The sequence below is a fragment of the Centrocercus urophasianus genome, unplaced genomic scaffold (assembly GCF_019232065.1).
Source record: "Centrocercus urophasianus isolate 14NV4802_14NV808 unplaced genomic scaffold, USGS_Curo_1.0 seq_44, whole genome shotgun sequence".
NCBI classification, from domain to species: domain Eukaryota; kingdom Metazoa; phylum Chordata; class Aves; order Galliformes; family Phasianidae; genus Centrocercus; species Centrocercus urophasianus.
In genome coordinates, this window is record NW_024885022.1 from 2176120 (window position 1) to 2203155 (window position 27036).

General features: G+C 41.7%; 1 protein-coding gene across 1 annotated transcript; it reads right to left on the reverse strand.

Annotated features, from left to right (window-relative positions):
• RALA (RAS like proto-oncogene A) lies at positions 1–26775 on the reverse strand. Its single transcript, XM_042834234.1, has 5 exons — positions 26715–26775; positions 9828–9980; positions 8623–8831; positions 5161–5335; positions 1–1944 (listed from the first exon to the last, which is right to left on the reverse strand). The coding sequence occupies exons 2-5, from the start codon at positions 9939–9941 to the stop codon at positions 1822–1824; spliced, it is 621 nt and encodes a 206-aa protein (XP_042690168.1). The 5' UTR covers positions 9942–9980; positions 26715–26775; the 3' UTR covers positions 1–1821.
• Between the last annotated feature and the right edge of the window lie 261 nt (positions 26776–27036).

Genomic DNA, 27036 nt, shown 5'->3' on the forward strand with positions numbered 1-27036 from the left:
TTTAAAAAAAGTGGAAGTTTATTCATCTTTGAATGGCTCAAATAGCAAAGAAAAGGACAGGGTAAGGCATCAGCCGAGACAAGTTTCATATGTCTGGTGGCTTCATAACACCTCAGCTCCCAGCAGACAGATCCCAAAGCAAAGTCACAATGTTAGTGGTTAGACTCCCTGGCTAAGTAGACCAAAATGAGTACACAGGAAGATGATGTCTGGCTCATTTGCCATAGTTACATGAGTAACTTTAATTCTGCACTTGGCAGTCTACTAACACACATACAAAATTCCTACTGATAAATATTTAACGTGACAAAGATAACTTCTAAGACTTGAGCCCCTAGAATGTCTGTTAGCATGAAAGTTAAATATTTGTTACCTAGTTTGCTTGAGCACATTTTAAACTGTCAGTTATAGGCTTACACATGTATAAAAAGTGTAACAGTTTGTGGAATTGATCCAGCCCACCTGGCCCCAGAGGAGTCCAAAACCCTCAAACCTTCTGGTATATTTTTAGTTAAGATGCAGCACACTCACTCACCACGTGCAGGTATTCCTGCTATTCTGAAGCAACTGAGGCAGTACATTTTGTTTGGGGATTTTGGATGTCCACGGTAAATGTTTCTGTATTGCAAAAGCATCTTTGATTGTTTAATATCAACGTTAACTAGAAAAAGTAGCTACAATGTTCCCCATTTTAAAATCAACATAAAGTAGACTAAACAGTACAAAACCTGCAGCGAGCTTCAGCATAACACACTGTGTTCCTGCAGCTGAGTGTCAGGAGCACAAAAGAAATTAACTGATGGCACTGGAATTTCCCAGACAACATCTTAACTCAAAATACAGCAGTGCTACTGAATCAGCTCCACCCCACCCTACTCCAGGGAGTTTAAACCCAAGGAACACCTAGACAAACACCTACTCGCACAGGGAAGCTTCAAGGTATCAGTACGTTAAGTTCTAAGCAACCATTCCAGGCTCGGATGTGCCACAGGCTTTTGACTTCCATCTTACACGTATTCTGACCTTTCAGCTATAAGATGCCATATAGTTCACCAAGCTACAGATGACTGAATATGCTCTGTATTATTCACAAAACCATAGGATGGCACACATCTGAAGAACAGACACCGCTAGCAGACAGCTAGTTAGCGAGATCACTCATGGAACTGCACTCTACTGAGAGGGCAGGCTCGCACTGATGCACAGGGAGATCTCCATGCAACAAGCTGAAAATACACCCTTGACTAAGCAACCTGCTATTTTAGGTTTTAAAATTAAGGCATGTTCAAATGCTTCAATGTAGAAGATTACATCACTCTTGTAGGTTAATCAGGTAATGCGGAGCCACGTAGAATTTTCCTCAGCATAACTGTTGGCATGTACATTATTCTTTCCTGCTCTGCACAACTCCATGGCAAAACCACCTCCTGTTAGGTATCACGTTCACAACTGGAATTTTCAAGGCAACGAAAGACAAGACAAAGTGACAATTATCAATGATAAAAAAGTATGCTTTACAAGAAACCACAAAGTAATATTTCCCCCCGTTTACTAATAAAGAAAAGACTCCCCATGAAACACTACATTCAGAAGAAATGTGAGAAGGTAGGCGATCATGAAATGGTTTGCTTCTCTTGAAGCCACATCAATCTTTTTCAGTGAATTTGACTTTCAGTGCAGCTCCAATTCATGCTTTTAGTGGTACATTACAATTTCCAACATGTTAGAGTAATTTCAGTCACTTGAGCCTTCAATGGCATGCTGATAAATTATGGTTTTTTATTAGTATGGTCAAAGTAGGAAAGGAATTCGGGGTTTTGATTATAAAATGCAACATCTTTCTCTGATCCTCTTAGCTAGGCTTTTTCTTTTCTTCTTTCCATTCTTCTCTTTGCTGTCCTCCATTTTTCTGGCTCTAATTTCTCTCATCAAATCAAAAAACACCTGGAAAAGATGGAAGAACGTAAATGCCAAAACACCATCAGACCTCTGAGTTACTTCAGGTTATCACTGATGACATCTACTTCTGGTGGTGAGAATACAATCAGTTACACATCATCAGTCTGAGCAAACAAAGACTAACCCAACAAATCTCTCACTGGTTTTCAAGGCCAAGTTCAAGTGATGCACATCTGCTTCTTTCATGGTACCTGTAGTTCAACTAGCTTCTGCTGTTTGCTTATGAACCTTGTCAGAAGAATTAAAGCAAGACTCATATTGCTATCTGGGGTATTATTTTTTTTCCCATTTCCTATCTACATCTTACATCTCACCCTGAGGAGACTCAGGGAAATCAGTTTACATTTTGAGACTATTCAGTGATGAACTGCAAAGATTGAAGCACTGCTACCATTAGTTCTAGTAGCACACACTAAACATTTCCCAGTCACTGTGCCCCTTGATGCAAATTTAAACAAAAAGTGCAGAAAAAATGAATTAGCATTCCCTTTAAACACGGGTTATCAACCATACAACTACATAAGCTATTTTCAGATTAGGTATCTCAAAGTGTGCATAAACATTATTATCAAGTAGGAAACAGAAGTTGGAGACGTATCAATGACTCATTTAAGTGAGGAAAGACTGTAAGCTAAGGCCTATGACAGGAGCCTTAAATTACTTCATTCATTAAGACAATCTTGCCTTAGAGAGGGCTACAGAAAAGAACTGTTTCATCTTTGTTATCATAGGAGATCATTTGAACAGTTCTAAAACTTCTCCACCAGGAAGACTCCCCTCCTGATCTGTCAGGGGGCTTGATCCATTTCTATGCAGCACAGACAGTGCAAGGACTGAAAATCTCTTCTGTAAGAACACAGCAGGTATTTTTATCTGCAATCACACTAATCTCATATTGACCGCAGCAAAAGCATGAACTTCCATTACAGAGGATATGAGGAAAATCAATGCAACTATGTGTCTCCATCAAAAAATACAAGTGCCTTTAGGATATTACATGTTGAAATTGCTTGCTTTACGTAAACCTCTATTAATGGTAAGCTGCAACTGTCAGCTTGCTTCAGCCTGGCACTGTATCACAGCATCTGGGATACGTAACCTAGTGTGAGAAAATCTTCCTTTGCTTACTGTTGTTACCAGAGTGAGTGAAAGCTCAAGCCCACCCTTCTGGAATTTAGAAAAGAACAATTTTTTATAGAATACTAACGTAAGTTCATATAATTAACCCTGTAACTTCAGATGCTTTAAGAAAACTAGTAACTAATACCTGGTATTCACTAGGGCCAACAAAGCCTCCTTGGGAGCAGCCCTGCTGAGGACTTCAGGGTTTTGGTAGATAAAAAACCTAACAGAGTCAGCAGTGTGTGCTTGCAGCCCAGAAGGCCAATGGTATCTCCTGGGCTGCATCAAAAGAGGAGTGTCCAGCAGGGTGAGGGTGCCTTCCTACTCTGCTCTTATGAGACCCCATCTTGAGCACCACATCCAGGTCCGGGGCCCACAGCTCAAGAAAGATGTGGACATTTTGATACAGGTCCAGAGGGAGGCCATGAAGATGATCAAAGGGCCGGAGCATCTCTCTGAGGAAGATAGGTTAAAGAAGCTGGGCTTATTCAGCCTAGAGAAGAGATGGATCAGGGGAGAACTCACTGTGGCCTTTCAATACTTAAAGGGAGCTTATGAACAGGAGGGCAATCAACTTTTTGCATGGGCAGACAGCGGTAGGACAAGGAGGAATGGTTTTAAACTAAAAGAAGGAAGAAGGATTAGATATCAGGGAGAAATTTTTTAACCAGAGGGTGAAGAGGTGCTGGAAAAGGTTGCCCAGAGAAGTTGCAGATGCCCAATCCCTGGAGGTGTTCACAGCCACTTTGGATGGGCAGCCTGACCTAGTGCCCGATTTAACGGCTGGCAAACCTGCCTGTAGGAAGGGGATGGGAGCCACATGATCTTTGAGGTCCCTTCCAACCCAAGCCATTCTATGGCTCATTTACAGATCTTCAGATCAGAACTCTATGTAATACATATCAATCTGGGTCCGTAATGCCACCTGCTCCAAAAAGAAGCCTTGAGCTCTTTAGTAGCCTATCATGTGAATGCAAAAGTTATTGGTTATATATCTTAAAAATATTCACTTTTTGCCCCCCTGCTGCTAAAGGGTGATGAAACAGATTTGGACGACCTCTGAATTTCTGCAAGACTGAAACAGGTGGATGTTAACTGCAATTATGCACCAAAACTAAAAGCAACTGCACTGCTCTACATTTAATTGACTTAATGTTCCCTGCAGAACAGCATGACATTTTTACTTTAGCACTGAACAATCCATTTGTTCACAATGACAACTGGCAGATGACAACAGTAAAGTTTAAGTTATTGCAAAACAGTACTCCTATTACTGCTTTATGCTTCAACTACTCATATGTAAGCATTTACATTAGAAAATTTCTGGGTCATCAAGTCTGTCAAGAGGTCTGAAAGAAAAAAAATCTGCACTTCAAACTAAGCTTCTCACTTTTGCCAGATACCTATTACTTTTTCAGTCTACAAGGCTGACAGCTATTCCAACTGCTGTGTTTCAAGAAGTCCTGCCTTCTCAAGATGCAAGTTAAATACTTAGAACTAATCAGTAATTTATTATCTTTGTGCTTTCTTATAACCTTCTGATCCAGGCTTTATCCCAAATAGCTCTGGAGGCACTTCTGGGCCATTTAGAACCTAAAAGAGTAAATCCATTCTTCATCAACACAACACACAGGCACGTGGTTAGACGAGGGTAGACAGGATTCCAATCCCTCCCTTGGTTTTCTAAGCCATTTTATTCCTCAGACAGCATTCTCACTGTCTAGAAGCAGTTTTATCTTCCAGTTACAGAAAACACAAGACGACAAGGCTAATACAATTGCCTCAGTAACTTTTTAACAATAAAAGGTCTTGTCTAATGACTTAACCCATCACAGTTTAGGATGTGATAACTTGCTATGCCTAATGCACGCTCACCGTTTCACTGTTTCATATTAAGCAACTTAGTCACGCACTCATCACAAGCTACAGGAGAAAAGCATTTGTTTTAAGATCCAACCCCCCCAAGTAAAGAGGCTAAAATAACTTGAACGTGTAGGCTATGACCCATAGAAGACAAATATAAAGTAAAAACTGACAGAGATTGTTTATTATTAGGTGAGTTACGAGGCAAGTCATTACCTTGTCAACATTGGCTCGTGTTTTTGCAGAAGTTTCCACATAGTTAACATTCCACTGGTCAGCTCTGTTTTTTGCTTCTTCTATAGAAACTTGCCTTTTATCTTCCAAATCTGATTTGTTACCTACTAGCAAAAAAGGAACATTCTCATCTTCTTTTACTCTTAAGATCTGCTCCCTAGAGAAAAATAGAAAAGCAAAAAATAAATTACTTTATGGAGTATTTTCTGGAGTACTGTTCTTAGAACACAAGAATAAGAATGTGGATTTAAACACTCCTCCATCCTTTTCCTTTTATACTCGCTCACTCTTTTTATGAAGCTTACATAGCAGCAACATCTTAAACCAAGACAGACTATTGGTTTTCCAGGAAGATGAATCAGTAACAGATTAAGCAAAGTAGAACAGGTGAGAATTTAAACTAATAAAGTTCTCCTTTTATTAAAGATATTACTTGACACTATTTCTCACTGCATTTTATTATTATTAGCAATCACATTTTTTAATATACCCAGACTACATTCTTACACTCGACTTTTTTTTTTGTTCCACTTCTAAAGCTGATGAAATTAAGTAATTAGGTAGTAAGCTTAACAAGAGAAAAATCTCCTTTCAGGAATCTTTCTGAAGTCACTTATATGCAGCCCCTACAAAGATCTTAATGCAGTTATAAGCCAGTGTAAGGATAACAAGTTGCACATCAGATGTTTAAGGAAAGATCCTGTCTGAACCACTCCAATGAAGAGTTTAAATTTATAAACAGAGCCAAGTACTACAAATGCTTTGGTACATCCATCTGAAGAACATTGCTCCTGGAAGACAAGCATTCTCTCTTTTGCCTCAGAAAGCTGTACAAAGTTAGCAATGAAATTTAGCCCTCCATCGTGGAACAGTTTCTGAAGATCAACAAGAAGCACAAAGAACCACATTCCTTTTTCTGGCTGAGGTGAAGCCTATTAGCAGATTTCACGTGGAACAGAAAGAAAGTGGGAAGAGTCAACTGATCCTGTAACTATCCTTTGATTGGGCACACATCAGAATCCTCTTGTTGCTGTGAGATGTTTTCCTTTTTGTAGCATTTAGTTTTGTTAAGTTAGCTTCTCTTTTCTTTTAAACCAACAGATATGCATTGGAGGCAGCCTGTAACACCACATTCATCTCTCAGAATGATTAAAGTAATTAAAGTAACATTCCTTCCCTCCCTGCTAAATAGAGCAAGTGTTGCACCTGTGCTTGCAGATATTAAGTAGCTTGAATAGCCAGTGGATTAGGATGAGTGAAAACACCAGGATTCAGTGCAACAATGACAGAATCCGTTAGAATAAGACTTTCAGATAAAAGACTAGATACACCAGATTGAAGCCTAAGACTTAAATTCTCTGGAGCCTCTTCTCAAAGCAAGAACACATTTTATCAAATCGCCTTTCAAACATTTAAAAATGTAGTCCTAGCAGATGTGCCTTCTATTGGAAAAAAAATTACCTAAAAGAACGATGGCATTTCAGAGCCCCCTGGAAAACCCATCGAAGATAGCAATAGGGAACAGCTCTGCTGATGCCACTCAAGGACGAAATTCTATGGAAACACTAAAATGTCCAAATTCCTCTTTAGTCATTTTCTTTTGCATCCGTCTCTTAGGTGGTATCATCTCAGGCTAGTCAACAATGCCAAAGGTATTTTAACTGAACCTTTCAGGAGACACAGGGTATTTTCACACAGAGCAGGAAGAATACATTGTTATGAGGCCTATTGTAGCACTTAGGCTTCAGTAGTTTCAAAAACAACCTCAAAAGCACTGTAAGAACTGTACTGGGCAGAGTTTTAATCTCTGCATCAAAGGGCTTTTTTTTCTTCCACTTCTTTCCTGTTTCAGCATACATACTGTCAGCACTCACCCTGGCTTAAAAAACAGGACTTCTTTCTAGATTCATAGAAGATGGAAGAGGGCATCTGAAGAAGCCATTTTGCACTCCAGAGCTCAGCTATACTAACCAGCCCTCCAGGACTGCCATAAGTAGCATAAGCCTGTAAATCAGTCTGGACTCCTCTCTCTCTCTTTAAAGACACAAATACATACACTCACATACTGAGAAAAGGAAACTAAGAAAACAAACACACACCAGAAGGGGACAAGCTTTCTTTCTCCTCTCTGCATAACTCCTCCTCCACCCTTACAGAAGATTTTAAATGTATTCTATACTTAGTCCTAATTAACCTGAGCTATGATAACATCTCTAAGAACGCTTATTTCAATGAGATGCAGATCATTTCCTTTTATATTATCTCCCTCCAATTTTGCTTAACTTTGAACTGCTAAAATTTTGGGGGAGTGGTGACTTTTTTTACTGTAATATCATATAGCAATGAGATTTTTTTTCTTTGTAGATACGTGGAGGGATAAGTGTTTTAAACAGGCTCTCAAGCAAATTTAAATACACATAATATGATGCTGTCCAAATCTCTTACCATTACAAGGGTCTTAATACCTTGCATGCTTGAAAAACACTTGAAAAATAAAGAAAACAACTGGCCTATTAAATCCTCATCCACACCTAGCTGACAAAGGAGAGAGGCTGTGGATGTGATCTACAAAGATTTTGTTAAAGCCTTTGACTCTGCCTCCCTCTGTACCCTCCTGCAGAAGCTGTGCTTTGGACAGGTACACTCTTTGCTGGCTGAATAAAACTGGTTGGAGGGCCAGGCCCAGAGAGTGGTGGTGAATGGAGCTAAATCCAACCGGCGACCAGAATGAGTGACGTTCCAGAGCAGTCAGTGCTGGAGCCAGCCTTGTTTAATGTCTTTATTAACAATCTGGACAAGGAGATCGAGTGCATCCACAGTAAGTTTGCAGATGACATCAAGCTGGGAGGAAGAGTCGATCTTCCTGAGAGCTGGAAGGTGCCACAGAGGTGGCTGGATGAGCTGAGGCCTATCGCATGAGATCGAAAAGACCAGGTCCAGCATTTCAGTAACAGTAATCCCGTGCATCACTACAGACTTGGAGCAGAGTGGCTGGCAAAAGCCACATGGGCCAAAAGGATTCAAGCATGTTAGCTGACAGCGGGCTGAATATGAACAAGCAGTGTGCGCCCAGGTGGCCAAGAAACCAGTGGCATCTGGCTTGTAACAGTGCAGTCAGCAGCATTAGGAGATGGCTGTCCATCAGTACTCAGCACTGGAGAGGCTGCCTATTCACAAACATGATTCTTTGCACTGTAGTGTAAGTGTAAAGCAACACTGATTTACAAAAGGCATCTGCTCTGTTGCAGTCATCTCTCTGGCATTCAGAAGCAGAGCAGCAAAGATATCTGAAGCGGCACAAAGATAATAAAGGTATGGTTAGGCATCTATTCAAAGTAACGTGACTACAGTCATCTATTCTGGACTACCAATGATACTGCAAAAAAAAAAAAAAAAAATTGTAAGAACCTCACTATAGTTACAATAACTTGCCTTGTAACCTACCTGAAATCTGCAGTAGCTGCAAATGACTCCAGCTCTGTAATAGAGAAAACGCAAAGAAAGCCTTCTCCACTTCGGAAGTAGTTGTCTCTAATTGCAGCATAGTCCTCCTGCCCTGCTGTGTCCAATATATCAATTTGGACCTCTTCCCCATCCAGAACCACCTTTTTCCTGTAGCTGTCAGCTTTGGTGGGCTCATAATCTTCTACAAACTAGAACCAAAAATGTTACTGTTTGAAAACCAGGTCTGCGCAGGGCAAATGCATCAATTTTCTTTATGGATATAACAAACATTTCACATGGTCACAATAATAAGTAAGCCCATGTATTTAGACTACATGAAATACTCAAGTTATTCAACATAGCTAAAAGCAGGCTCCCCATCAACCCAAACCACTTACGGGATTTTATTTTTTTCAGCCATTACAAGGGAATTTTAAAAGGAACTGAAAAACATCAGTGGCCGTGCACCAAGTGTCCACTTTTGGTTAAGCACAGCATCTGGCTGCATTTCATTATAGTAGCAGACATTTCTGAGTATATTTAGTATTGATTTTTAAGGGACACCGAAGGCACAGCTTCCATTTCTTAGTCAAAAAGAATGACTTTCACTGACAGAAAAAAGCAGGGAAATGAGAAAAGATTTTTTCTTCTTCAACAGCAACATAAAAAAAGGAAAAAAATTGGTCACCTCAAGCATCAAGCAACTTCCTGAAGCAAAGAAGCTTTAAGTTTCAGTACTGAAGCTTTAACAGGTCTAGTAGCCAATGTGAAAATATATTCTAAAGGAGCAAGCTCTACAATCACTAATTGCCTAAAAATCAAGGGGGAGGAAAAAAAAGGCATATTTACATATTGACAGGTGTCTCTAAAGGAAAAAACTCAGAATTTCAAAGTCAGTTTGGGTTGGAGGGGACCTTAAAAAGCCCACCCTGTTCCAATCCCCACGCTGAGGGCAGGGACACCTCCCAATAAACTAGGTTGCCCGTGGCCCCATTCAACCTGGCCTTGAACACTTGCAGGGATGAGGTGCCCACACTCTGGACAGCCTGTGCCAGTGCAAAAATATTTGTGCTCAATTTAATAGTTGACATTTGTACATCATATACATTTAGACCTTTCCAGAAAATAACTGTGCCAATTAATGCTTAAGTAACAACACTACATAACAGACGTCACACGGGATAATTTATAGGGGACATTCTTACCTCATCATACATAAACTGTAGTGTTAAAGCAGATTTTCCTACACCACCACTTCCCACCATGATGACTTTATGTAAAGCCAGAGAATTCTGCCCCTTAGGCTTATTTGCTGCCATCTTTGGATTACAGAAAATTCACAGGTATAAAACGAAAACCTAGAAGAAAAAACATCACTTCATTAGTTCTCCCCTTCCCACATACAGTGTTTTAAATGCAGTCATTTCAAATCCCTGCACAGCTCAGATTTAGAGATAGTTAGGTTTCAGTTCTGTTACCTTCACTGAAAACCACTTCTTACTGGAAATCATTCTGCAAATTACAACAAGCTCATCATTCTTTTTTTTGGTGGCAAGAAAGCCATCACCATCTGCAAAGGGCACAGGTTCACAGCATCCAACAACAATTAGGGAGAAAGATTTACATTTTGGTACGTGATGGTTTCTGTTACAGACATGGCATTTGGCAGGAATTCCTCTTAGTTTACTAAGAAAGAATTGTAGAAAGGAAACCACAGTGAGTCAACACAAGAAAGCGTGAGATATGGCAGCTGCAGGGAAAAAAAACAGACATTTGAAGGAATTTCCAGCTCAAATAGCAGGCACTGGGACTACAGTAGCATCAACAAGGATTGGTTTCGTGCACTTTTCAGAGAAAACCAGGCAAGTGTGTCATTTCAATCCTAAAAACAACCTGTTTCTGCAGGTCAATCAGGAACTGAAAGAACAATCTAGTTGAGGCAGAGTGCAAAGAATCAACTTGTCTCTGCAGACTACAAACAGTTACCCAACGTACTACAACAGCTCTTCTAGTCCCACAGCTGCTTGGTCAAACACAGGTCTCTGCACCTTGGCAATGTTGTAGGGCTCTGTCACAGTTCATTCCCACACACACTCTAATGTGCATGTGCACGTATACAGGAAACAATCCCGTTAGATTTTGGGTTTTCTGTTTTTAAATCACATGGTTTTTAGCAGAACCCCAACTGTTCTCATCCCTCGCCTTCCTTTCATTCCTTCCCTATCCCAATAACAGCATTACTGTATTTGTGTTTAAAGGAAGGCAAAACATTCTGTCTTAAAAATGCAGGAAAGTCTCTGCGTAGATTTACAAGAATGCTTAAAATCTCATCAGCATCCTCTTCCTCCAGAGATTAAGGTCAAAAGCTCTAATGTCCAAAATGACTTCTGTGTTACAGAGGATGTAAATACACAGCACATCTACAACAGCAACAGAACCAAACAGTTGACAAGAAAGCTCAGAAAGCACTCACATGGCAACGCAGGTTACACACAGAACCATCAGACAATAACACAGCTCACTAATAAGATGCCTTTACTTCTGACAATCTCACACTGAAATTACGTTCTCCTGCACTGTGAATCACCACTGCGTGCAAATCAAACAACTGGAACATCAAGAACAACAATTTCCTTGAAACTTACACCAAAGCCCTTAACTGAGAACATGTTTTTGTGAGGCACTCACATAGAAAAGCATACTGACTGAAATGTCATTAAAGACTGAACCAATCCTTCCTGCAATTAAAGATAAACACAGAAGAAATCTACATGAAGAACTCTGGATCACAACAGTAACGCTGCCTATTACGCTGTCAAAAAACTCTGAAAATGCACTGAATGGCTTAACTTGTTTCTTCCAAAAGGGTTATCCAAGTGAAATGAGCACAAATGAGCTGCTGCACTAATTACAGACACGTAGCAGAGAAACATAACTAACGTTACATTACAGTTTGTTTTTTTAAAAGGAGCACAAGAACAAAACAAAACTGGCTTTGGGTCATTGAAGCTTAAGAAGAACCAGTGCTTGCTTTTTACTCAAGAAGGAGCATGAGAACATGAAAATAACTCCAAGCTGGGTACATTTTCAACCCACTACAGCACATTTTGAACTACTCCATATCGTTCTGCTTTTGCATTTTTCTCTAGAGAGAAAAGAACGTATACCAAAAGTTGTGCCTTTCTTTGTAACATGTGTTTCATACAAATAATACGTAGAAGCACTCCTCTGAACCAGCAACTGACCAGAGCTAATTTTGACAAGTTTACATTGCAATAAATACCCTCGGATGCACAAATACTGAAGCACCAGCACACACAGGTATGGCCACACCAATTCTACTGAGCAACAAAGCAGAGTATTCTTCCACATGTATGCCAACAGTGCAGGAAATTCAAATGAGTTCAGCAGGACCGCTGTCAGATGTGTCTCTGCAAGATCAATACCACCATTTGCTCTAATATATGAGTCATGTTTCACCGTTACACTTGTTGTAAATTAACCTGTAATCTTTAGGTAGACTGATCAATGGGAATGTTCCTATTCTATGAGAAGCTCCAATTCAGCCAGCAGGATTCCAGCATACAATTAGCTGCCATTTGTTCTCTGTCCAGCTGACAAACTGCTTTCAAAACAGAAAGATCCTTATAAGCAGTCAAGTTAGTGAAGATGCTTCTTTCCACTGAACGTTCTTCTAAGATCTTGTGGCAGGTGATCATTTTCAGAAGCCCTGATAACATCTTTTCAAAGAAGCATAAGAGACAAAAGAAAAGAAAAACCCAGTATTAAGAAAAACCTGACCCAACCAGTCATCAGGACATCAATAACCATCAGTGGACAGCATCCCAGTGAGATATCAAAGAGAGCTACACTTCATGCTACTCCATTTCAAATCTGAAAGATAAGCTTGTCACCAATACTCCACCCCACTTTGTGGTGGGAGGAGGCTCGGTGAGGTCAGTTTGCTTTCAAGTTCTTCACAATCCAACAAAGATACAAGACTGGCAAATTCAGGCCTGCTGAATGGGAAAGTAGAAAAGACCAAGAAATAACCTACAAACTGAGCAGGATTCTGTGCAAGTGGCATTCAATCCAGAGACTGCCCTACAGCACATACAGCACTTGAGAGAACGCAGACCTCAAAAGTGATGTTACTGCCACATACCTACCTTTTCCAGTCTGCCTTTTAAAGCAGAGCGGATCATAGCTTCCAATTTTAACAGTAAAATACGCAAGATGCAAAGCAAATTTTCCTATCCTTAATTCATGTAGCCTTCTTTGTGTTCATAAAAAAATACAAGTTTTGTTCATATCTGTTTTCTTGGTTGTTCTACTCTGATAAAACTGGCAGAGCGTGGCAGGAATGCTGTTGTGTGTAGGTCAAAAAAGCACACTCTCATATTTTGTTGTAGTGCGATTTATTTTTTCCATCTTGACACTAAAAAATTGTTTTGAGTTCCAAAGACAAACAGGCTGACCTGCAGCAGAGCCCCACGTTACGACACAGCAGCGGAGCTCACAGAGATAAGCAGGGTGTTGTCAACAGCTGTGTAATCCATCCATACAGGTCAGCTGTTTACCACACCCACTGGTAATCCCCACCCAGCAATAAAGCTGATGAGATATACCAGTTTATTTTTAAACAGTTCTTTGCGTAGTCTAACAAGTCATAAGAGAAGTGAAAGCTTAACTGGCCCGACAATGTACTCCCATATCTTCACTTGAAGGGCGAGAGCTGTCTAACCACCACCATGGATCTCTCCTCACCTATTCTGCAGATAAGCTCCTAGGAAACTGCCCTTCACAACATGTACGAGCACAGAAATGCACAAACAGATGTGTCCCAGTGGCTGCTCAGCTGAAGTGAGTTCTGCAAACCCCTACAGCTGCTCATTATCTGCATGCAGACAAGTGCTCACCCCAGTTCTGTGCTCCTCATGGCAGGCTTCCAGCTGGAGCCAGGATCATTGATGTAGACCACGTTAGGGTGGGCTTAGATTACAGAGGAACTAAAGGAGAACCAACTAGAATTCGTGTTAGCATCAGCCACAAAGTCCAGCTGCAGAAATCTATTCCAAAGGATGAAGAGTAGGGAGAAAAACAACCTAAGATCACTCGGCTTAGCAAAAAGAACTTGTAGCTGGATGTGTAAAATGTGTCTCTCTCAAGCGACCAGCTACCTGTCGTAATGCTAACTCTCCCAGAGCTGCACACCTTGCACAGCAGGCCCTCTGTTGAAGAAACACTGTGTGCCCACTGGATCTAAACATGGCAGGCAGCTCCAGCCACCAGAGGAACAGACGGGAGAGTGTTCCTGTAGAGGGACCCGAACAAGGAAGCTAAGTGTGTTTGCATCATGTTAACTCTTGTATAAAGTCTTGAAGCATGGAGCAGCTATCCAGATTCACAAGCACAAGTAGGACGATGAGGTACCAGTACAAAGAGAGGTTTTCAACTCCAGGGACAAGATTAAATGGCCAAATATCTTTGCAAATGTCTGACAGTGGAAAAAAAAACAAGTAGTAATTTCTGATCTCCCCGGTGCAAGTATCTGTCATCCAAATTCTCAGATTCTCTTTGGAAATTAATTCTTACAGAATAATGTGCTCCAAAACAACTATGCAAAGCATTCTTACAGATGTGCAAACACGGCCTACTGTGTACCAGCTTAAATAAATGGATGTCTAGCTCACATTGCATCTTTTCCTTCACAAGGAGCACTGATACAGATCTCCCTTTAGCTAGCAGCAAATACTCAGCAAACTTAGTGAACAATCAGATCCAAGGCGTCTACTCCTGCCAGAATGTACCTGACCCTGGCCAACAATCCAAAAATTAAGGAAGAGTAGATTATATGATCAGTTGGCCTGATTTTCAAGGGAAACTGACTAAAAGGGGTCAAGAAGTTACGCTGTCCATTTTGATCCCTCTGGAGTCTCATGAACGCAATCTCAATGAGCGCAGACCAGGGAAGGAGAAACATTACACTAAGTCACGTCATCACAGGCACGAATTCAGCTGGCAATTTCTGCAGTGCTGTACATAAGGCTGAATGCAGGCTTTGTGAAAATGCACTTGTCCTTAACGGGAGAACTTTCATTTGCTGCAGGCATTTGTGTGAAGGAGACTGGTTCAACACAGCTCTGTGTTTGAAGATAATTGGTACAGTTAGCATACTAGATTCCAGTTAATAAGAAGGGATAGTGGTGTCTTCCTTCAACTACAAAACAGTTTCTTACTATTAGTAGTTTTATATTAGTAGTTTTATATTAGTAGTATAGCCTTCATAACGCTGTGACATCAAAACTGAACTCCCAATTCTTTTGCTTCTGTTCTCTTTAAGGGAAAATTATGTAAAGATTTGCAGGATGGTAACATTAAGTTTATTACCCTTACTTCTATGATGAGCACTGAGGACTGTTTCACATAGAGAGCATCAATAACAACTTACACATCACAGCACCTGATTTTGTTGTTTTCCCACCCATTCCTCTAAAATTCAACAAATTTGGAGGAACACAAGTGATTTCACTGAAATACACGAGCTATGGGTATGATATCAAGAACTACAATTAGAATGCTTTGCCTGGAATACCTCCCGAAAGGCAAAATATTTACCAATTGCTTACTGAACAGTAATAATGGAAACCTATGATCTCCTGAACTAACGTCTCTTTTCTAAACTAAGACCTATTATTATGTAATTATGTACTTTAAGCTTCGTTTAAAGTATCACACCAGAAACATTAGCTGTAACTTCTTTATTTCCCTCTAAAGTGAAAATCGACTGCGACTCAACAGTCCTAAAGTAAATGTCAATATGGTCCAGTTTCTCAAATTCTCCTGCAAAGTGACTCACAAATCTGTTGTTTCATATGCCTTACAAGTGACAAAAGTTCAGATTCTGGGGAAAAAACAGAAAAGCAATGATAAAAAAGACTGAATATATTTTATTTCCTTAGGGACCATCAAGAAATTTAGTCTTATTTATTATTAAAACATCACGCTTTCATCCAGTTACTTCGTTTCTTATCGAGTCCAGTAGCTTCAGCTCAGTTAACAGCAGCAAAATCACACTTCAAAACGAATGGGTCAAAAAGGATCAAGCACTGACTAGGGTACTGGATGCAGATCATCTGGAAGACAACTCAGGAATGACTGAGATATTCCTGCAACAAAATTGTTCCTTGACAAGGAAGGAGGCAAATCCAGGCAAACAGAGCCTAGTCAGTCATCCCTCCCAACAGCTGGTTGTAATTACAATATTCAAACCACATCAGCAGAAACACCCCACGACCTAGGAACAGGCAAGACACATGAGGATGTAGCACATTGCCAGCTGTTTTAAGACCTGGAGAGCAAGGAGTCTTTTTAGGTTAGATCAGCATTACTCTAATAAGCAACACCCCATGTCTCAAGTTTGATTTGTGTTTTTATTGCAGTTTAAACATGCAACATCTGTTCAGCTCAGCACAAAGTAACGTCAGTATCGTATTAAGGTGGAACAAGTACTTCAAAAATTAAATCATCACTCTAAACTCTTAGTAGCAGCTTAAAGAAAGAGGAAATCAAACTCAAATTTTCTATCAAACCCTGGAAATAACTAGCTCCGTTAGACAAAAAAACAGGTATTCCGAGCCTGTACCTCAGAAGAAGTTAGAAACACTGCCACAGTAAGTCCTCTCCTAAAAATAATCCTTTGACACAAACTGAGAATTTGGATTCAGTTTCCCATGACTTCAACGAGCAGCCAAGCCATATTCAAGTTTCAGTAAGAACCCTTCTTTCCAAAGCTGCCTAATGCTCACCATAAGAGGCACGAATCTCCCCCACACCCACAAAACAAACTTACTGAGGTTCCTAATACTTCTACTAAGGACAGTGAAGAACAGAAAACTGATTTCAGATCAATCTCTCAGCAGTAGGAAACATCCTCAGGCAAGAGACCCGTATTTCCCAGCTTCCCGATAGCTTAGAGCTGTAACTACACTCAGACACTGAAAACAGGAGAGTCAACTTCGTTATCAACAACTCCTCATCAAGTAACTGAGGCCCAATCCATTCCAAAAATTATATCGGGCTGCTATAGAGAACAGCAGCCCCTCACATGGCAGCAGCACTATGCTTAAAGGCATCACCACCCGCATCCAGATCCCCCCAAGCAGTCACTCAACCACAAGCAGGCAGTGACCAAGCTCACAGCCTTGCTGCAGCCACGGCTCCCACCAAGCCTTGCTGCCAGCTTCAGCCACAGCTGGGAATTGAGCAGCAGCTTCTACAGTGAGACTAGATATGCATACCACATTTCTGAACTTCAGCATTTTGTTCCCAAAATCCCTCTAGGCATCCTGCAAGTAGATTTCTCAGGGGGCATCTCCACAAACACTCCTTGAAACCGATATGGAACGGCACAGAAAAGCCTTGATGGACTGAACAGCAGAAACATTCTGGAACACAATCAAATTTTAAACCTTCCGGAGTACTGAAAATGAAGCTGTATCACCATCCACATAAACTGCTAACAAAACACACAAATGAACCCAACTGCACGGCTGCAGCGCTGCTATGTATGACCAGTATTCCCATCCTCACCTTTCTGACAGCACTGATGTTAGAAACAACTAGGTGAGAAAGCAGCTCAGAAGTCTGTCTGGACAAAAACCAACCTCCACAGGCTTTAGGACAGATCTAAACAAGCTTGCTGGCACCAATCACAGCTGAGAAAACACGCACAAGGGAAAAGCTGGACTGTTTGCTCCAGCCTACAAACGTCACTGAAGAACAATGCAAGTGTTACAGGGCTCCTCAGCTATTTAGTACCTGCTGAAGATTCCTCATCTTCTATAAGCTATGTAATGGCTACCATGGAACATCTGGAATAGTTTACTTGGACAGATCCAAAGATCAGAGGGAAAAAAAGCAGACTCAAGCCTAGGTGAAACCTAAGAGCAGGCTCGTTTTCATACTACAATTGAAGTTACGCTGTGAAGTAATTGTAATAAAATACATATTTACAACAGATTCCAGTTCAGTACCTGGCTGGTACCCTATTCCAATCACTGAGGGAACAGCACTGAAGAGCTGCTTTAACATGAAATGTAAATGCCCTGCCTTCCCTTAGAATCTCCAGTGCTGGAAAAGACCTCCAAGATCATCTGCTAGTCCAACCACACACCTACCAACAATATTCCCCCATATAAGCCATGTTCCTAAGCACTACATCTAAATGTTTCTTGAGTGCTCTCAGGGACAGTAATTCACCCATCTCCCTGAGCAGCCCTTTCCAGCATCTTACCACTCTTTCAGAGAAGAAACTTATCCTAATTTTTCCTGAACCTCCCCTGGCACAACTTGAGGCCACCCCTTCTAGTCCTATCACTAATTACACAAGGGAAGAGGTTGACCTCTATCTCCCACAACCTCCCTTCACGTATCTGTAAAGAGTGCTACGGTCTCCTTCCTCTTCTCCAGACTGAACAATCCCAGCTCCCTCAGCTGCTCCTCACAAGACCCGTGCTCCAGACCCTTCATCAGCTTCACTGCTCTTCTCTGGACACACTCCAGGGCCTCAATGTCTTTCTTGCAGTGAGGGACCTCAACGTGAACACGGCACTCCAGGTGCAGCCTCACCAGTGGTCATTCCTTCAATGCAACACTGTTTGTGAGACAAGTCAGGAGGCCGTTAGACTTTTTGGCTACCTGGGCAATACAAACCCACACTTTTGCATGTTTAATTTAGAGTATTAAGGTACTTGTTCTGATATAATTTAATTTACCACAAGAAGAGCTTAAACTGCAACAGCAGTCATGGTACAAGACGGCACAGACATTTTGCTAACTAGGCTCTCACACTCATCCATGCTATGGTTAGAGAACTTGCAGAGGTTAATCCAGGAAAGACGATGCACAAGATTTCCTAGCATAAGCAAGAACTGAGGAGGAAGAAAAGGGTAAGACTGAAGATGGGGACATAAAGAGAAGCAGCTTTCCATACCAAATACTTGTAATTAAGTATCTCAACAGAAGCCAATTTTCAATCATGGGAGACGCTATGTAGAACAGCTGCTAATATTGAACTGTACTCAGCATTTCCACAGCAAATAAAGACAACTTTTCCCACCTTGAGATAAACATAAGTGACAAGGCATAGCCTACATGGATAGATTTTACTAACAGAATCAACAACTGAAGGCCAACCAAGGGAAACACTTAGTGAGCATCGTTTGATTAGTGCCACCCAAAACAGGGGGTTTGGGTAGGGGTATTTTCACCAGGGGTATTTTCACCATGCATTTCAGGTGCAATAAAGCGTGCTAAAAAGCCAAGATTTTGACTGGGACAAGTCAATACATCATACACACTTGCAAAGAACTGCTGCTTTTCAGCTATTCTGGAAAGCAAAAATGGAGTTCTCTCAAAGGCACCACGCCAGAATGTGCAGCATGAGCAGTACACTTTGAAAAGCAGTTAAAGAGCTCTGCTTCAGGAAGTTGCTCACAGCATGTTCAGTACTTTTTAAAAAGCTTTTTTTTCCAACCATATTTCAAAAGAAATCTCAAATCACAACAGTGTGCCTTTCTTGTCCTTGTACATTTACCCTTCAATATCTATTGAATGTATTTTAAAAAGATTTAAATGCAAGCATTTTGACTTGGCGTGACAAAGTAAAGAGTTTAAACAAAGTCTGAAGAAAGCTTCCACAAGATGTATTTGAAATATACAGGTTTGCTAGTACGGGTCCATAAATACACATTTTCTCTACCATAAGTGTCGCATTTGTTGTTAACAATCCAGTACTTCTTTATTCAGATGTTCAGAACATCAGATGTTCATTTTCTAGAAAAAGCAGTTATCAGTACAGCCTTTTTTAAGGCCCAAAAAGACAATGTGAAATCCCCACTCACTAAGCCTGATGCTCCAGCCAGCTTCACTGCTCTCTAAGCAGAAAAGTCAACTTGATAAAGAGAAGTCTTGAAATAAGTGGCACCTGCAAGAAGCAAGTTTCCTCGTGGAAAGCTGTGCCAGCACACCAGCCAAACCGAACCGAACAAAAGAAGAGTATGCTGCATTTTGCATTTCAAGACTCCACATTCCTTTTACTCCTCCAAGGAATCATCCAGCTGCAGTAAATAAATGTTACTGGTGAAATCTGACTTGGCAAAATAAGTAACTTCAGTCCTTTCATGGCTTGGTCACATGTGGTATCACTCATTTACAAACATGCACATATTCTTTCCTGATGATACAGTAAAAGCGTTAATTTTGCAGCCATATTTTCTTCAGTATCTTCTCCCCCTCCTGTTAACACTCCACACTGTGCAACTTGCTCTTCCTAAAATCCTGATCGTTTTTCTGTTTTATTCATGGCAGAAGGATTTGATATGCATGACTCAAAGAGACAAACACACGAGGACTTGCAATTAACCTTTCGAGCAGGTGATTCAAATACAAAGCAGTTACAGACCTGATGCTGCATGTTAATCCAGCATTCACGAAGTTGAAACACCACTGAGTCTGATCCCTTCCAATTATAGATATCGTTTATTCTACAACTATTAGGTCTACCATTTGAAAACTCAGCAAGAATCCATCCAGTAGATTTAAAAGACCCAACTAATTGCTTTTTGGTCGATATATGCTTGCCAGTTGTATGACACACGGCAGCTAATGGCTATTTAACATATCACAAAGCACTCAGCCACTAGAAATACAGCGTCTGGTTCATGAACTTCTGATGAAGTTTTAAGTATTCAGGTCAATTTGCCACTTTCCACACAAAGTGCCAGTGTAGAATTAATTTTGCAGTCACATCCCAAATTCAAGAAACCTTAGAAAAGCCACCAGTGAAGATGGTATACATCTCTAGGTGGGTCTCAGGCTCTCTTCCTCAGGTCAGCCACACAACATTAAAGGTACATGGCATTCCAGTAGCAGCCACAGGCTATACCCAGCCTATTTTCAAGGTCAGCCTTTCCAGAGAAGTACCAGAGAAGTCTGCCTATGGTGAAATCTGGTATCTTCATCTACATTTAACCAAATTAATTCTACACACGTTGCAACACTAAACACTGCCCGAGTGTGAATTGCATTTCCTTGAACTTGTAAATTCCAGTCGGCAGTATGTGACCTAACATCCTCTCAATACAGCACAGCGTAATATAGGATTTCCCCTGGCCTGAAAAACCTTCACTACTGACGACTTACAAAAACATTGTACTTCTAGCTGATCATTTGAATGCTTTCAATTCAGCTGCAGTAATCTCCAATAGTGTCAGGTCTGCAGAGTCAGAATCTAACTCCACAGCCTTTTTCCTTAATACACGTACAGGCTGAATATTGCCCAAACTCTGGACAAGTTTCTTGTGTTATAACTCACTCCTGTCGTTGCCAGATAGCAGCCAGCAGGAAGGACCTAAATCTGTTGACAAAAACACTTCCCTGAAAATCTTTCCTTCAAATTGCTGACAAATCCAAGAGTAACTACAGCAGCCTGAGTTAGCCATAGCCTTTTCAGTGCTGTATTATGTTGTACCTCACTGCTCACATTTCTGTTAAACATAAAACACCAGCATTTGGTTACAAAATTGTTCCTCCTTCAGTTTCTCCTCCAATAACTACTTCTTCCTCAGTTTGTTAAAAACAAACAAAAAACAACTTAGAAAGACTACAATACAAAACTTTGTTTATCAAACAGAAGATTATTTTCTTCCAGTTGGCCAAACTGCAGACAGAATCACTTGTGCTTATATCGTTTCACAACGTTCTTCAAAATACTCAAACTGTGCATGCTGCACATGTGAGCTCATTTCTAACTTCTATGTCTTATACAGAATGTCTTTACTGGATAATTTCATTCTTCTACCCCTTTTGACTCCTAAAGCTGTTAAGCACAAACACTTGCAACACAGAAAATAAAACAGATGTTGGTTAACCTTCATTCAATTTAAAAGCAGAACACAGTCACATAAGCTTTCCTCCTACAAAAGTTCCACATGCACCAAGTCAACAATTACCTGGCAAGACCAAGTATGTTAACAGGCTAGCAAAGTTTCCCAAAAGCAAAGCAAACAAAGCCACCATCAAAAAAAAAAAAAGCAGTTCATATCCCAGTCTCTGGTAGCTGAACAAAGAGCTGCTGAGAAACAGCAGCATTTTGGTGATCAGTGATTGCCCTACAAAATTATTTTTAGGTGTAACTGTGACCATAAACCCACCAGTAAAGCTAATAACTATAGATGCCCACTCAAAGTTTGTGGCTGACAGGAAGCCAGTTGCATGGTAATACACGGATAGGTTTGTGTAAAATACTTCGTGCATCACCACCTGTGGGCCTCAGCACATCATCCATCTACTGCTCATAACCCACCTAGTTCTGAACGCAGGAAATGCTGGTTAGCAATGTCTGCATAGGGTCCTTAGAGATGGTGAAGACGTGCTGGTTAAAAGCAGGCTTCTTCCTTCTTCAAAGCGGTAGCAGAAGGGTAAACAGCAGAGATCACAACTTAAGATCTAAGTTGTTATCACAACAAGATTTAAACAAGAAGACTGAGATATAACTTGAATTAAGGTTTAGAACACAACCCTGCCAAGTCCAAAGGGCAGCAACAGCTCCAGCACACAGCCACGACTGCAAGACAAGTTCTTCTCTGAAAGAGTGCAGCAGCTGAAAGACATCATTCAGGTAACTTTTTAAGTATCCCTGAAATAAATGCCACTGTATTTCTAAATGGACTGTTCTAAAAATGGTTCCTTACATCGCACTATAGTTAAAACTAAATTAGTAATGACACAAACCAAAGTAGTAATTCAGACTAGCAGCTTTCTTAAACCTATTATTGTTCTTACTGCAATCTTCAATTAACAGGGAAAAACAATCCAGTAATACCATTTTATGCATCTCAACAAGTCGTGCTGCACATCTTCCTTCTCTGGTACTCCAAAACATCACAGACCACACAATTTCACTACTGAAGTTACATGCAGACGTCCCTTTTCACTGCAACACGAAGTTCTTAATAATTTTAGAAGGTGAACTTGCTCAAAAGAAAGCCATTCCTGGTACTTAGCCCAAAAGCACCTGCTCTTCAAATTCTGAATGACCACGCAGCCCAAAATCCAGACTCTCATGCTTTCTTCCCAGGCTAAGTTCTTTTGTGTTATTATATACCATAACTGCAGTGCATATGAATGAGCTGGAATCTCACGGCCATTATGCCTGATCAGCAGCAGGGAAAAAACACACAACAGGAGCAGAAAGAAAGGAGCCTTTAGCAATTCAAACTCACACAGACTAGTGCTGCACCATTGATATTGCAGCATGAATTTCCTTAGCTAAAAAAAATCCAAAAGATGTATTATACAGTTAAAAAGCAGTGACCATTTCAAAAATGTAGAAGTCAGAGGACTGAAGGTACAAGAAGGTCCAATGAGCCACTGGTGATGGCCACACAGGACCAGTCACTGAAGCACTGCAACGAACTCTCAAGTTAGCTGTTGTTAAGTACAGATTTTGACCTTATAGAAACCAGATGTTAGAACGTGTGATTTAAAGCATTATTCCTTAAAATCCAAGAAACCTGGTGCTTGGAATGAAGTTTAATTTGCACGTTATATGCAAAAGTGGAATTAAGTGGTCAACTGCCTAAAAACTGTGTAAAAAGGTACTATGCTACCAAAAAAAGCTCAGCCACACAGTAATTACTTTTATTCAGCTCCTGAATTTGCTTACTTTGACCTCTGCAGTAATACTGATATAGTTAAGAACAAGCTTCTCCCACCCATGCTTCAAGTTGAGCCTCCATGTTCATCATCTCAAACACTCTCCACGGCACCACTTGACAAGCCAGCGGTGTTTCCAACGTGACAGACATCACTGGGCACATTGCACTGCTCAGTAATGCTGCTTTCCTGTCTGTACCAGTTACTTCATTTTGAAGTCTGAAATAAATTCCATAGGGAAAGGTATGGAAGTTGTTAATTCCAGCTAAACAAATGCCCTTTAAGGAGAGCACAGGTCTACTGTACCAAGCTGGATACCAGACTACCCTGCTACAGGCTTGAAATGCCAGGTTAGCTTTCCTCTGTGCTGCTGGATGTGCTTCATTCAAGAGGAGAACTAGCAAAAGGACAACACAGTGCATAGATGGCTTTCCTTGTTTTGAGTAGGACCTCCACGTTTGGAAGAATTCCATGTTTACCACACTCTACTTAATGTTGATGGAAACATTTCTGCTTGCCTACATGTGGGTGTTACACATAAGTATTCTCAGACAGCGGGAGACAAGAATCAGAGTTAAAGATTGAGTCTAACAGTGACACAGAAGAGGACAAGAGGACTTTGGAGTAAAACAATGCATGAAGCAGGGCCTGAGTGCATGGCAGCTCCTTGCTACCCACCCACTAAGCACAGGTGCAAAGCTCCTTTGCAGAACCACATTTTTTTTGATTTCCAGAAGTACTCATTTGGTCATACAGTGTATTTACATGCCAGTTTTTAATGAAATTGTGTGGGCCACTCTGCACCAAGCATTCCCACAGTGACACATCAAATGATGAGGTAATAAACTTTCTGTTGGAGAAAAAAATACAGCGTATTAAATGAGCTGTACGGGTAGGAATTTCATCTATAATGTAATCACTTGAACTAAGGAGCCAATATCACAGAATAAGCATCATCTATTCCACTAGGTAATGACTGCTGAGTTACTATACAACCCACTCTGTCTTGTGTGTGCTACCTTTTCTGCATCCTTGGCTCCCCTCTGCATTACCATTATAAACTGCTTACAGCATAGCTTCTTTTGAATTCTCTACAGTGACTTTTTCATTATACTTCCTCTTTACATTGTCTACCATCTCCTACACACCTGTTTCTCCATCTTTCCCCTTTGTGCACAGCACACCATTCTATGCCCCAGCGGTGCTGGGGATTTTGATGACGCCAAACTAATCCTAAGCAAAACATTAGCAATAATGACTAAGTCACCCTATGTGCAACCAATTCTCTTTCATCAAGAAGTTCTAGAGCAGCATTACTTAGCTTATATGGCATTTCTTTCCCATCTGCATCCACCCCTAAGTCCAGTACTGTTTTGTTTGTTTCTGTAGGAAGTTCTAAAATAGATTTTACTGTTGTGGAAAGCTCCTAAGACTCAGCCTTCTTGCCCAGCCCTTTGGATACATGGGTTCACGCCTACCAAAAATCCTGGACACACAGCAGTGACCACCAACAAACCCTTGGTTGGCAGGTGCTCGCTCCAACTCCAACTTGTTAAGGAAACGTGCTAAGAAGCAAAACAGGATTTAACAATTCCTTGGTCTGTCTGCAAACCAGATTTGCTCCAGTTTAAGCGACTCTGAGCTCTTCACATCCACAAGGACTGGACACTTCAGATTCCACATACTTCACCAGTAACATTTCACAACTATCCTGAGCTGGTTTTCTGCAACAGGTAGAATAACAACATATAACAATTTCTTCCCTTAGAAATTCATACAACATTTTGCAGAATGTCCAGTAGATTTGCACTAATTATACCAACTGTTCTATTTCCTTCCTTCATCACATCCATTCTTCATTACAAAGGAAAGAGCCTTAAAACAGCCACCTGGTAATTGAATGTGTGATGTGGGCAGGTTGTAATGTATTCATTAGAATACTGTCTCTAGCATACCACACTGCCTCGTTCACTTAAAAAACATCTCAATTTAGATTCTAAGTAATTTCAATAGCTGGGAGGTACTAGGAGTTCACTGGAATTTGGCTGTAAACACTCCTGAGGGGGTGAGGAGCTTCCTGCCCAGAACACACCATGCATGGGATCAGTAGCTTACTCCCAGGCCCACCCTATCCTATAGCACTCTCCTGGTTGGCAAAACAAACAAACCCAATCAAGGAGCTACAAGACTTTTTTTCTTTATACAATTATTTTTTTCTCCAATTGAGAAGCTGCAGGGCAAACAATGCTGGTGGCAACTAGCCGAGATGTTTGCCTCAACAACTTTTTATGTAACAAGACACCATACCTATATTACTGTTTGAGACTCCCAGTGACTGGAATACACCAGGTTCTAAGCAGGAACATCCTCTGCTTCAGCAATTTTATCCTCCAAGTCAGATGCATTCGAAATCTAACAGGAGTAAAGGCTCACCGTGGACAGAACATTCCTGTTTCAGGGAAACCCCCTTTAAAGATATTTGCAAGGATGTCGATGTATGGCTTAGTGGTGGTTAAGAACACAACTGTGTTTAGAGAAGTAAACCTGACTGTGGTCTGCCATTCAGTAACACAGCATATTTAATCCCACAACTCACTTCTCATGCAGAGGTCTGGATGCTTTTTGGACTGTTCTGTGTGAGATCAAGCCACTTTATTTTTAATTTTTATCACTTGAATGTCGGTGGGAAAAGAAAACAACAAAAAAGCTTAACTCTCACGAGCATGGATGAAAGGGATTAAACCCTGCAGCAAGAACCTATAGATTACACAGCCCTTCCATGAATGCTCACAAGTTCCCAGAACCCAAATATTGAGCTATTAGATGAGTAAGCAGGCTAAGAAGAAGAGGTAAAGCTTAGGGTCACTTCGAGCCAGGGAACCAACGAGTGCTTTCTGCCAGGGCAACACAGCGATGCCACAAGGCAGACACGCGGCTCGGACGCAGACATCTCCACGGGTGACTCCAGGGGCAGACACGGCCCACTTCACACCTTCATTCCGAAAGACGCTCAACCAGAGGGAAGGCGTGGGAGCCACCAGTCGCCACTAAAATCCCAAACTCCCGATCAACCCGAGGAGCCGAGAGCCGCCTTGATTTGGGGAACTCGCTCCGCACCTTTCGTCTGACAGAAAACCGCGTCTCCCGGCCCTCGCAGCGCTCCTCCCGACGCCCCCAGCCGCAGGGCGGCAACACGAGCCGAGCACCCGCAGCACCCGGCGGCCCCCAGGCCTCTCTCCACGGCCGCGCCGAGCCCAAGAGGACGCAGCTAAGGGGCCGGGCCGCGGCGCTCCCCCGCCGCCGCTAGGAACAGGCGCCGGCCCCTGCCGGACCGCAGCTCCCCCCACCCTTCCCGTTCGCTTCTCCCGGCTCACCTGCGGCCGGGCTGCCCGCCGGAGGAGCGAGTGAGGCGGGCGGGGCCGGGCGGGGCGCGGAGCGGAGCCCTGGCACCGCCCCCGCGCTCGGCCAGCGGCGGGACGAGGGGCGGGGCCGGGCGGGCTGCGGAGTGAGAGGAGCCGGCGGGGAACGGCGGGCGGAACCCGCTTCCGGGAAAGGGGAGAGCGACTTCCGGTTGGGAGAGCGCGCAGGGGGCGTGGCTTCATCTGCGGGCGGGGCGGGGATTGGGGTGCGGCCGTGTGGTGAGGCGGGCGGAGGTCTGCAGCCGGCTGTGTGCTGCCGTGACGCGCCCGGTGACTC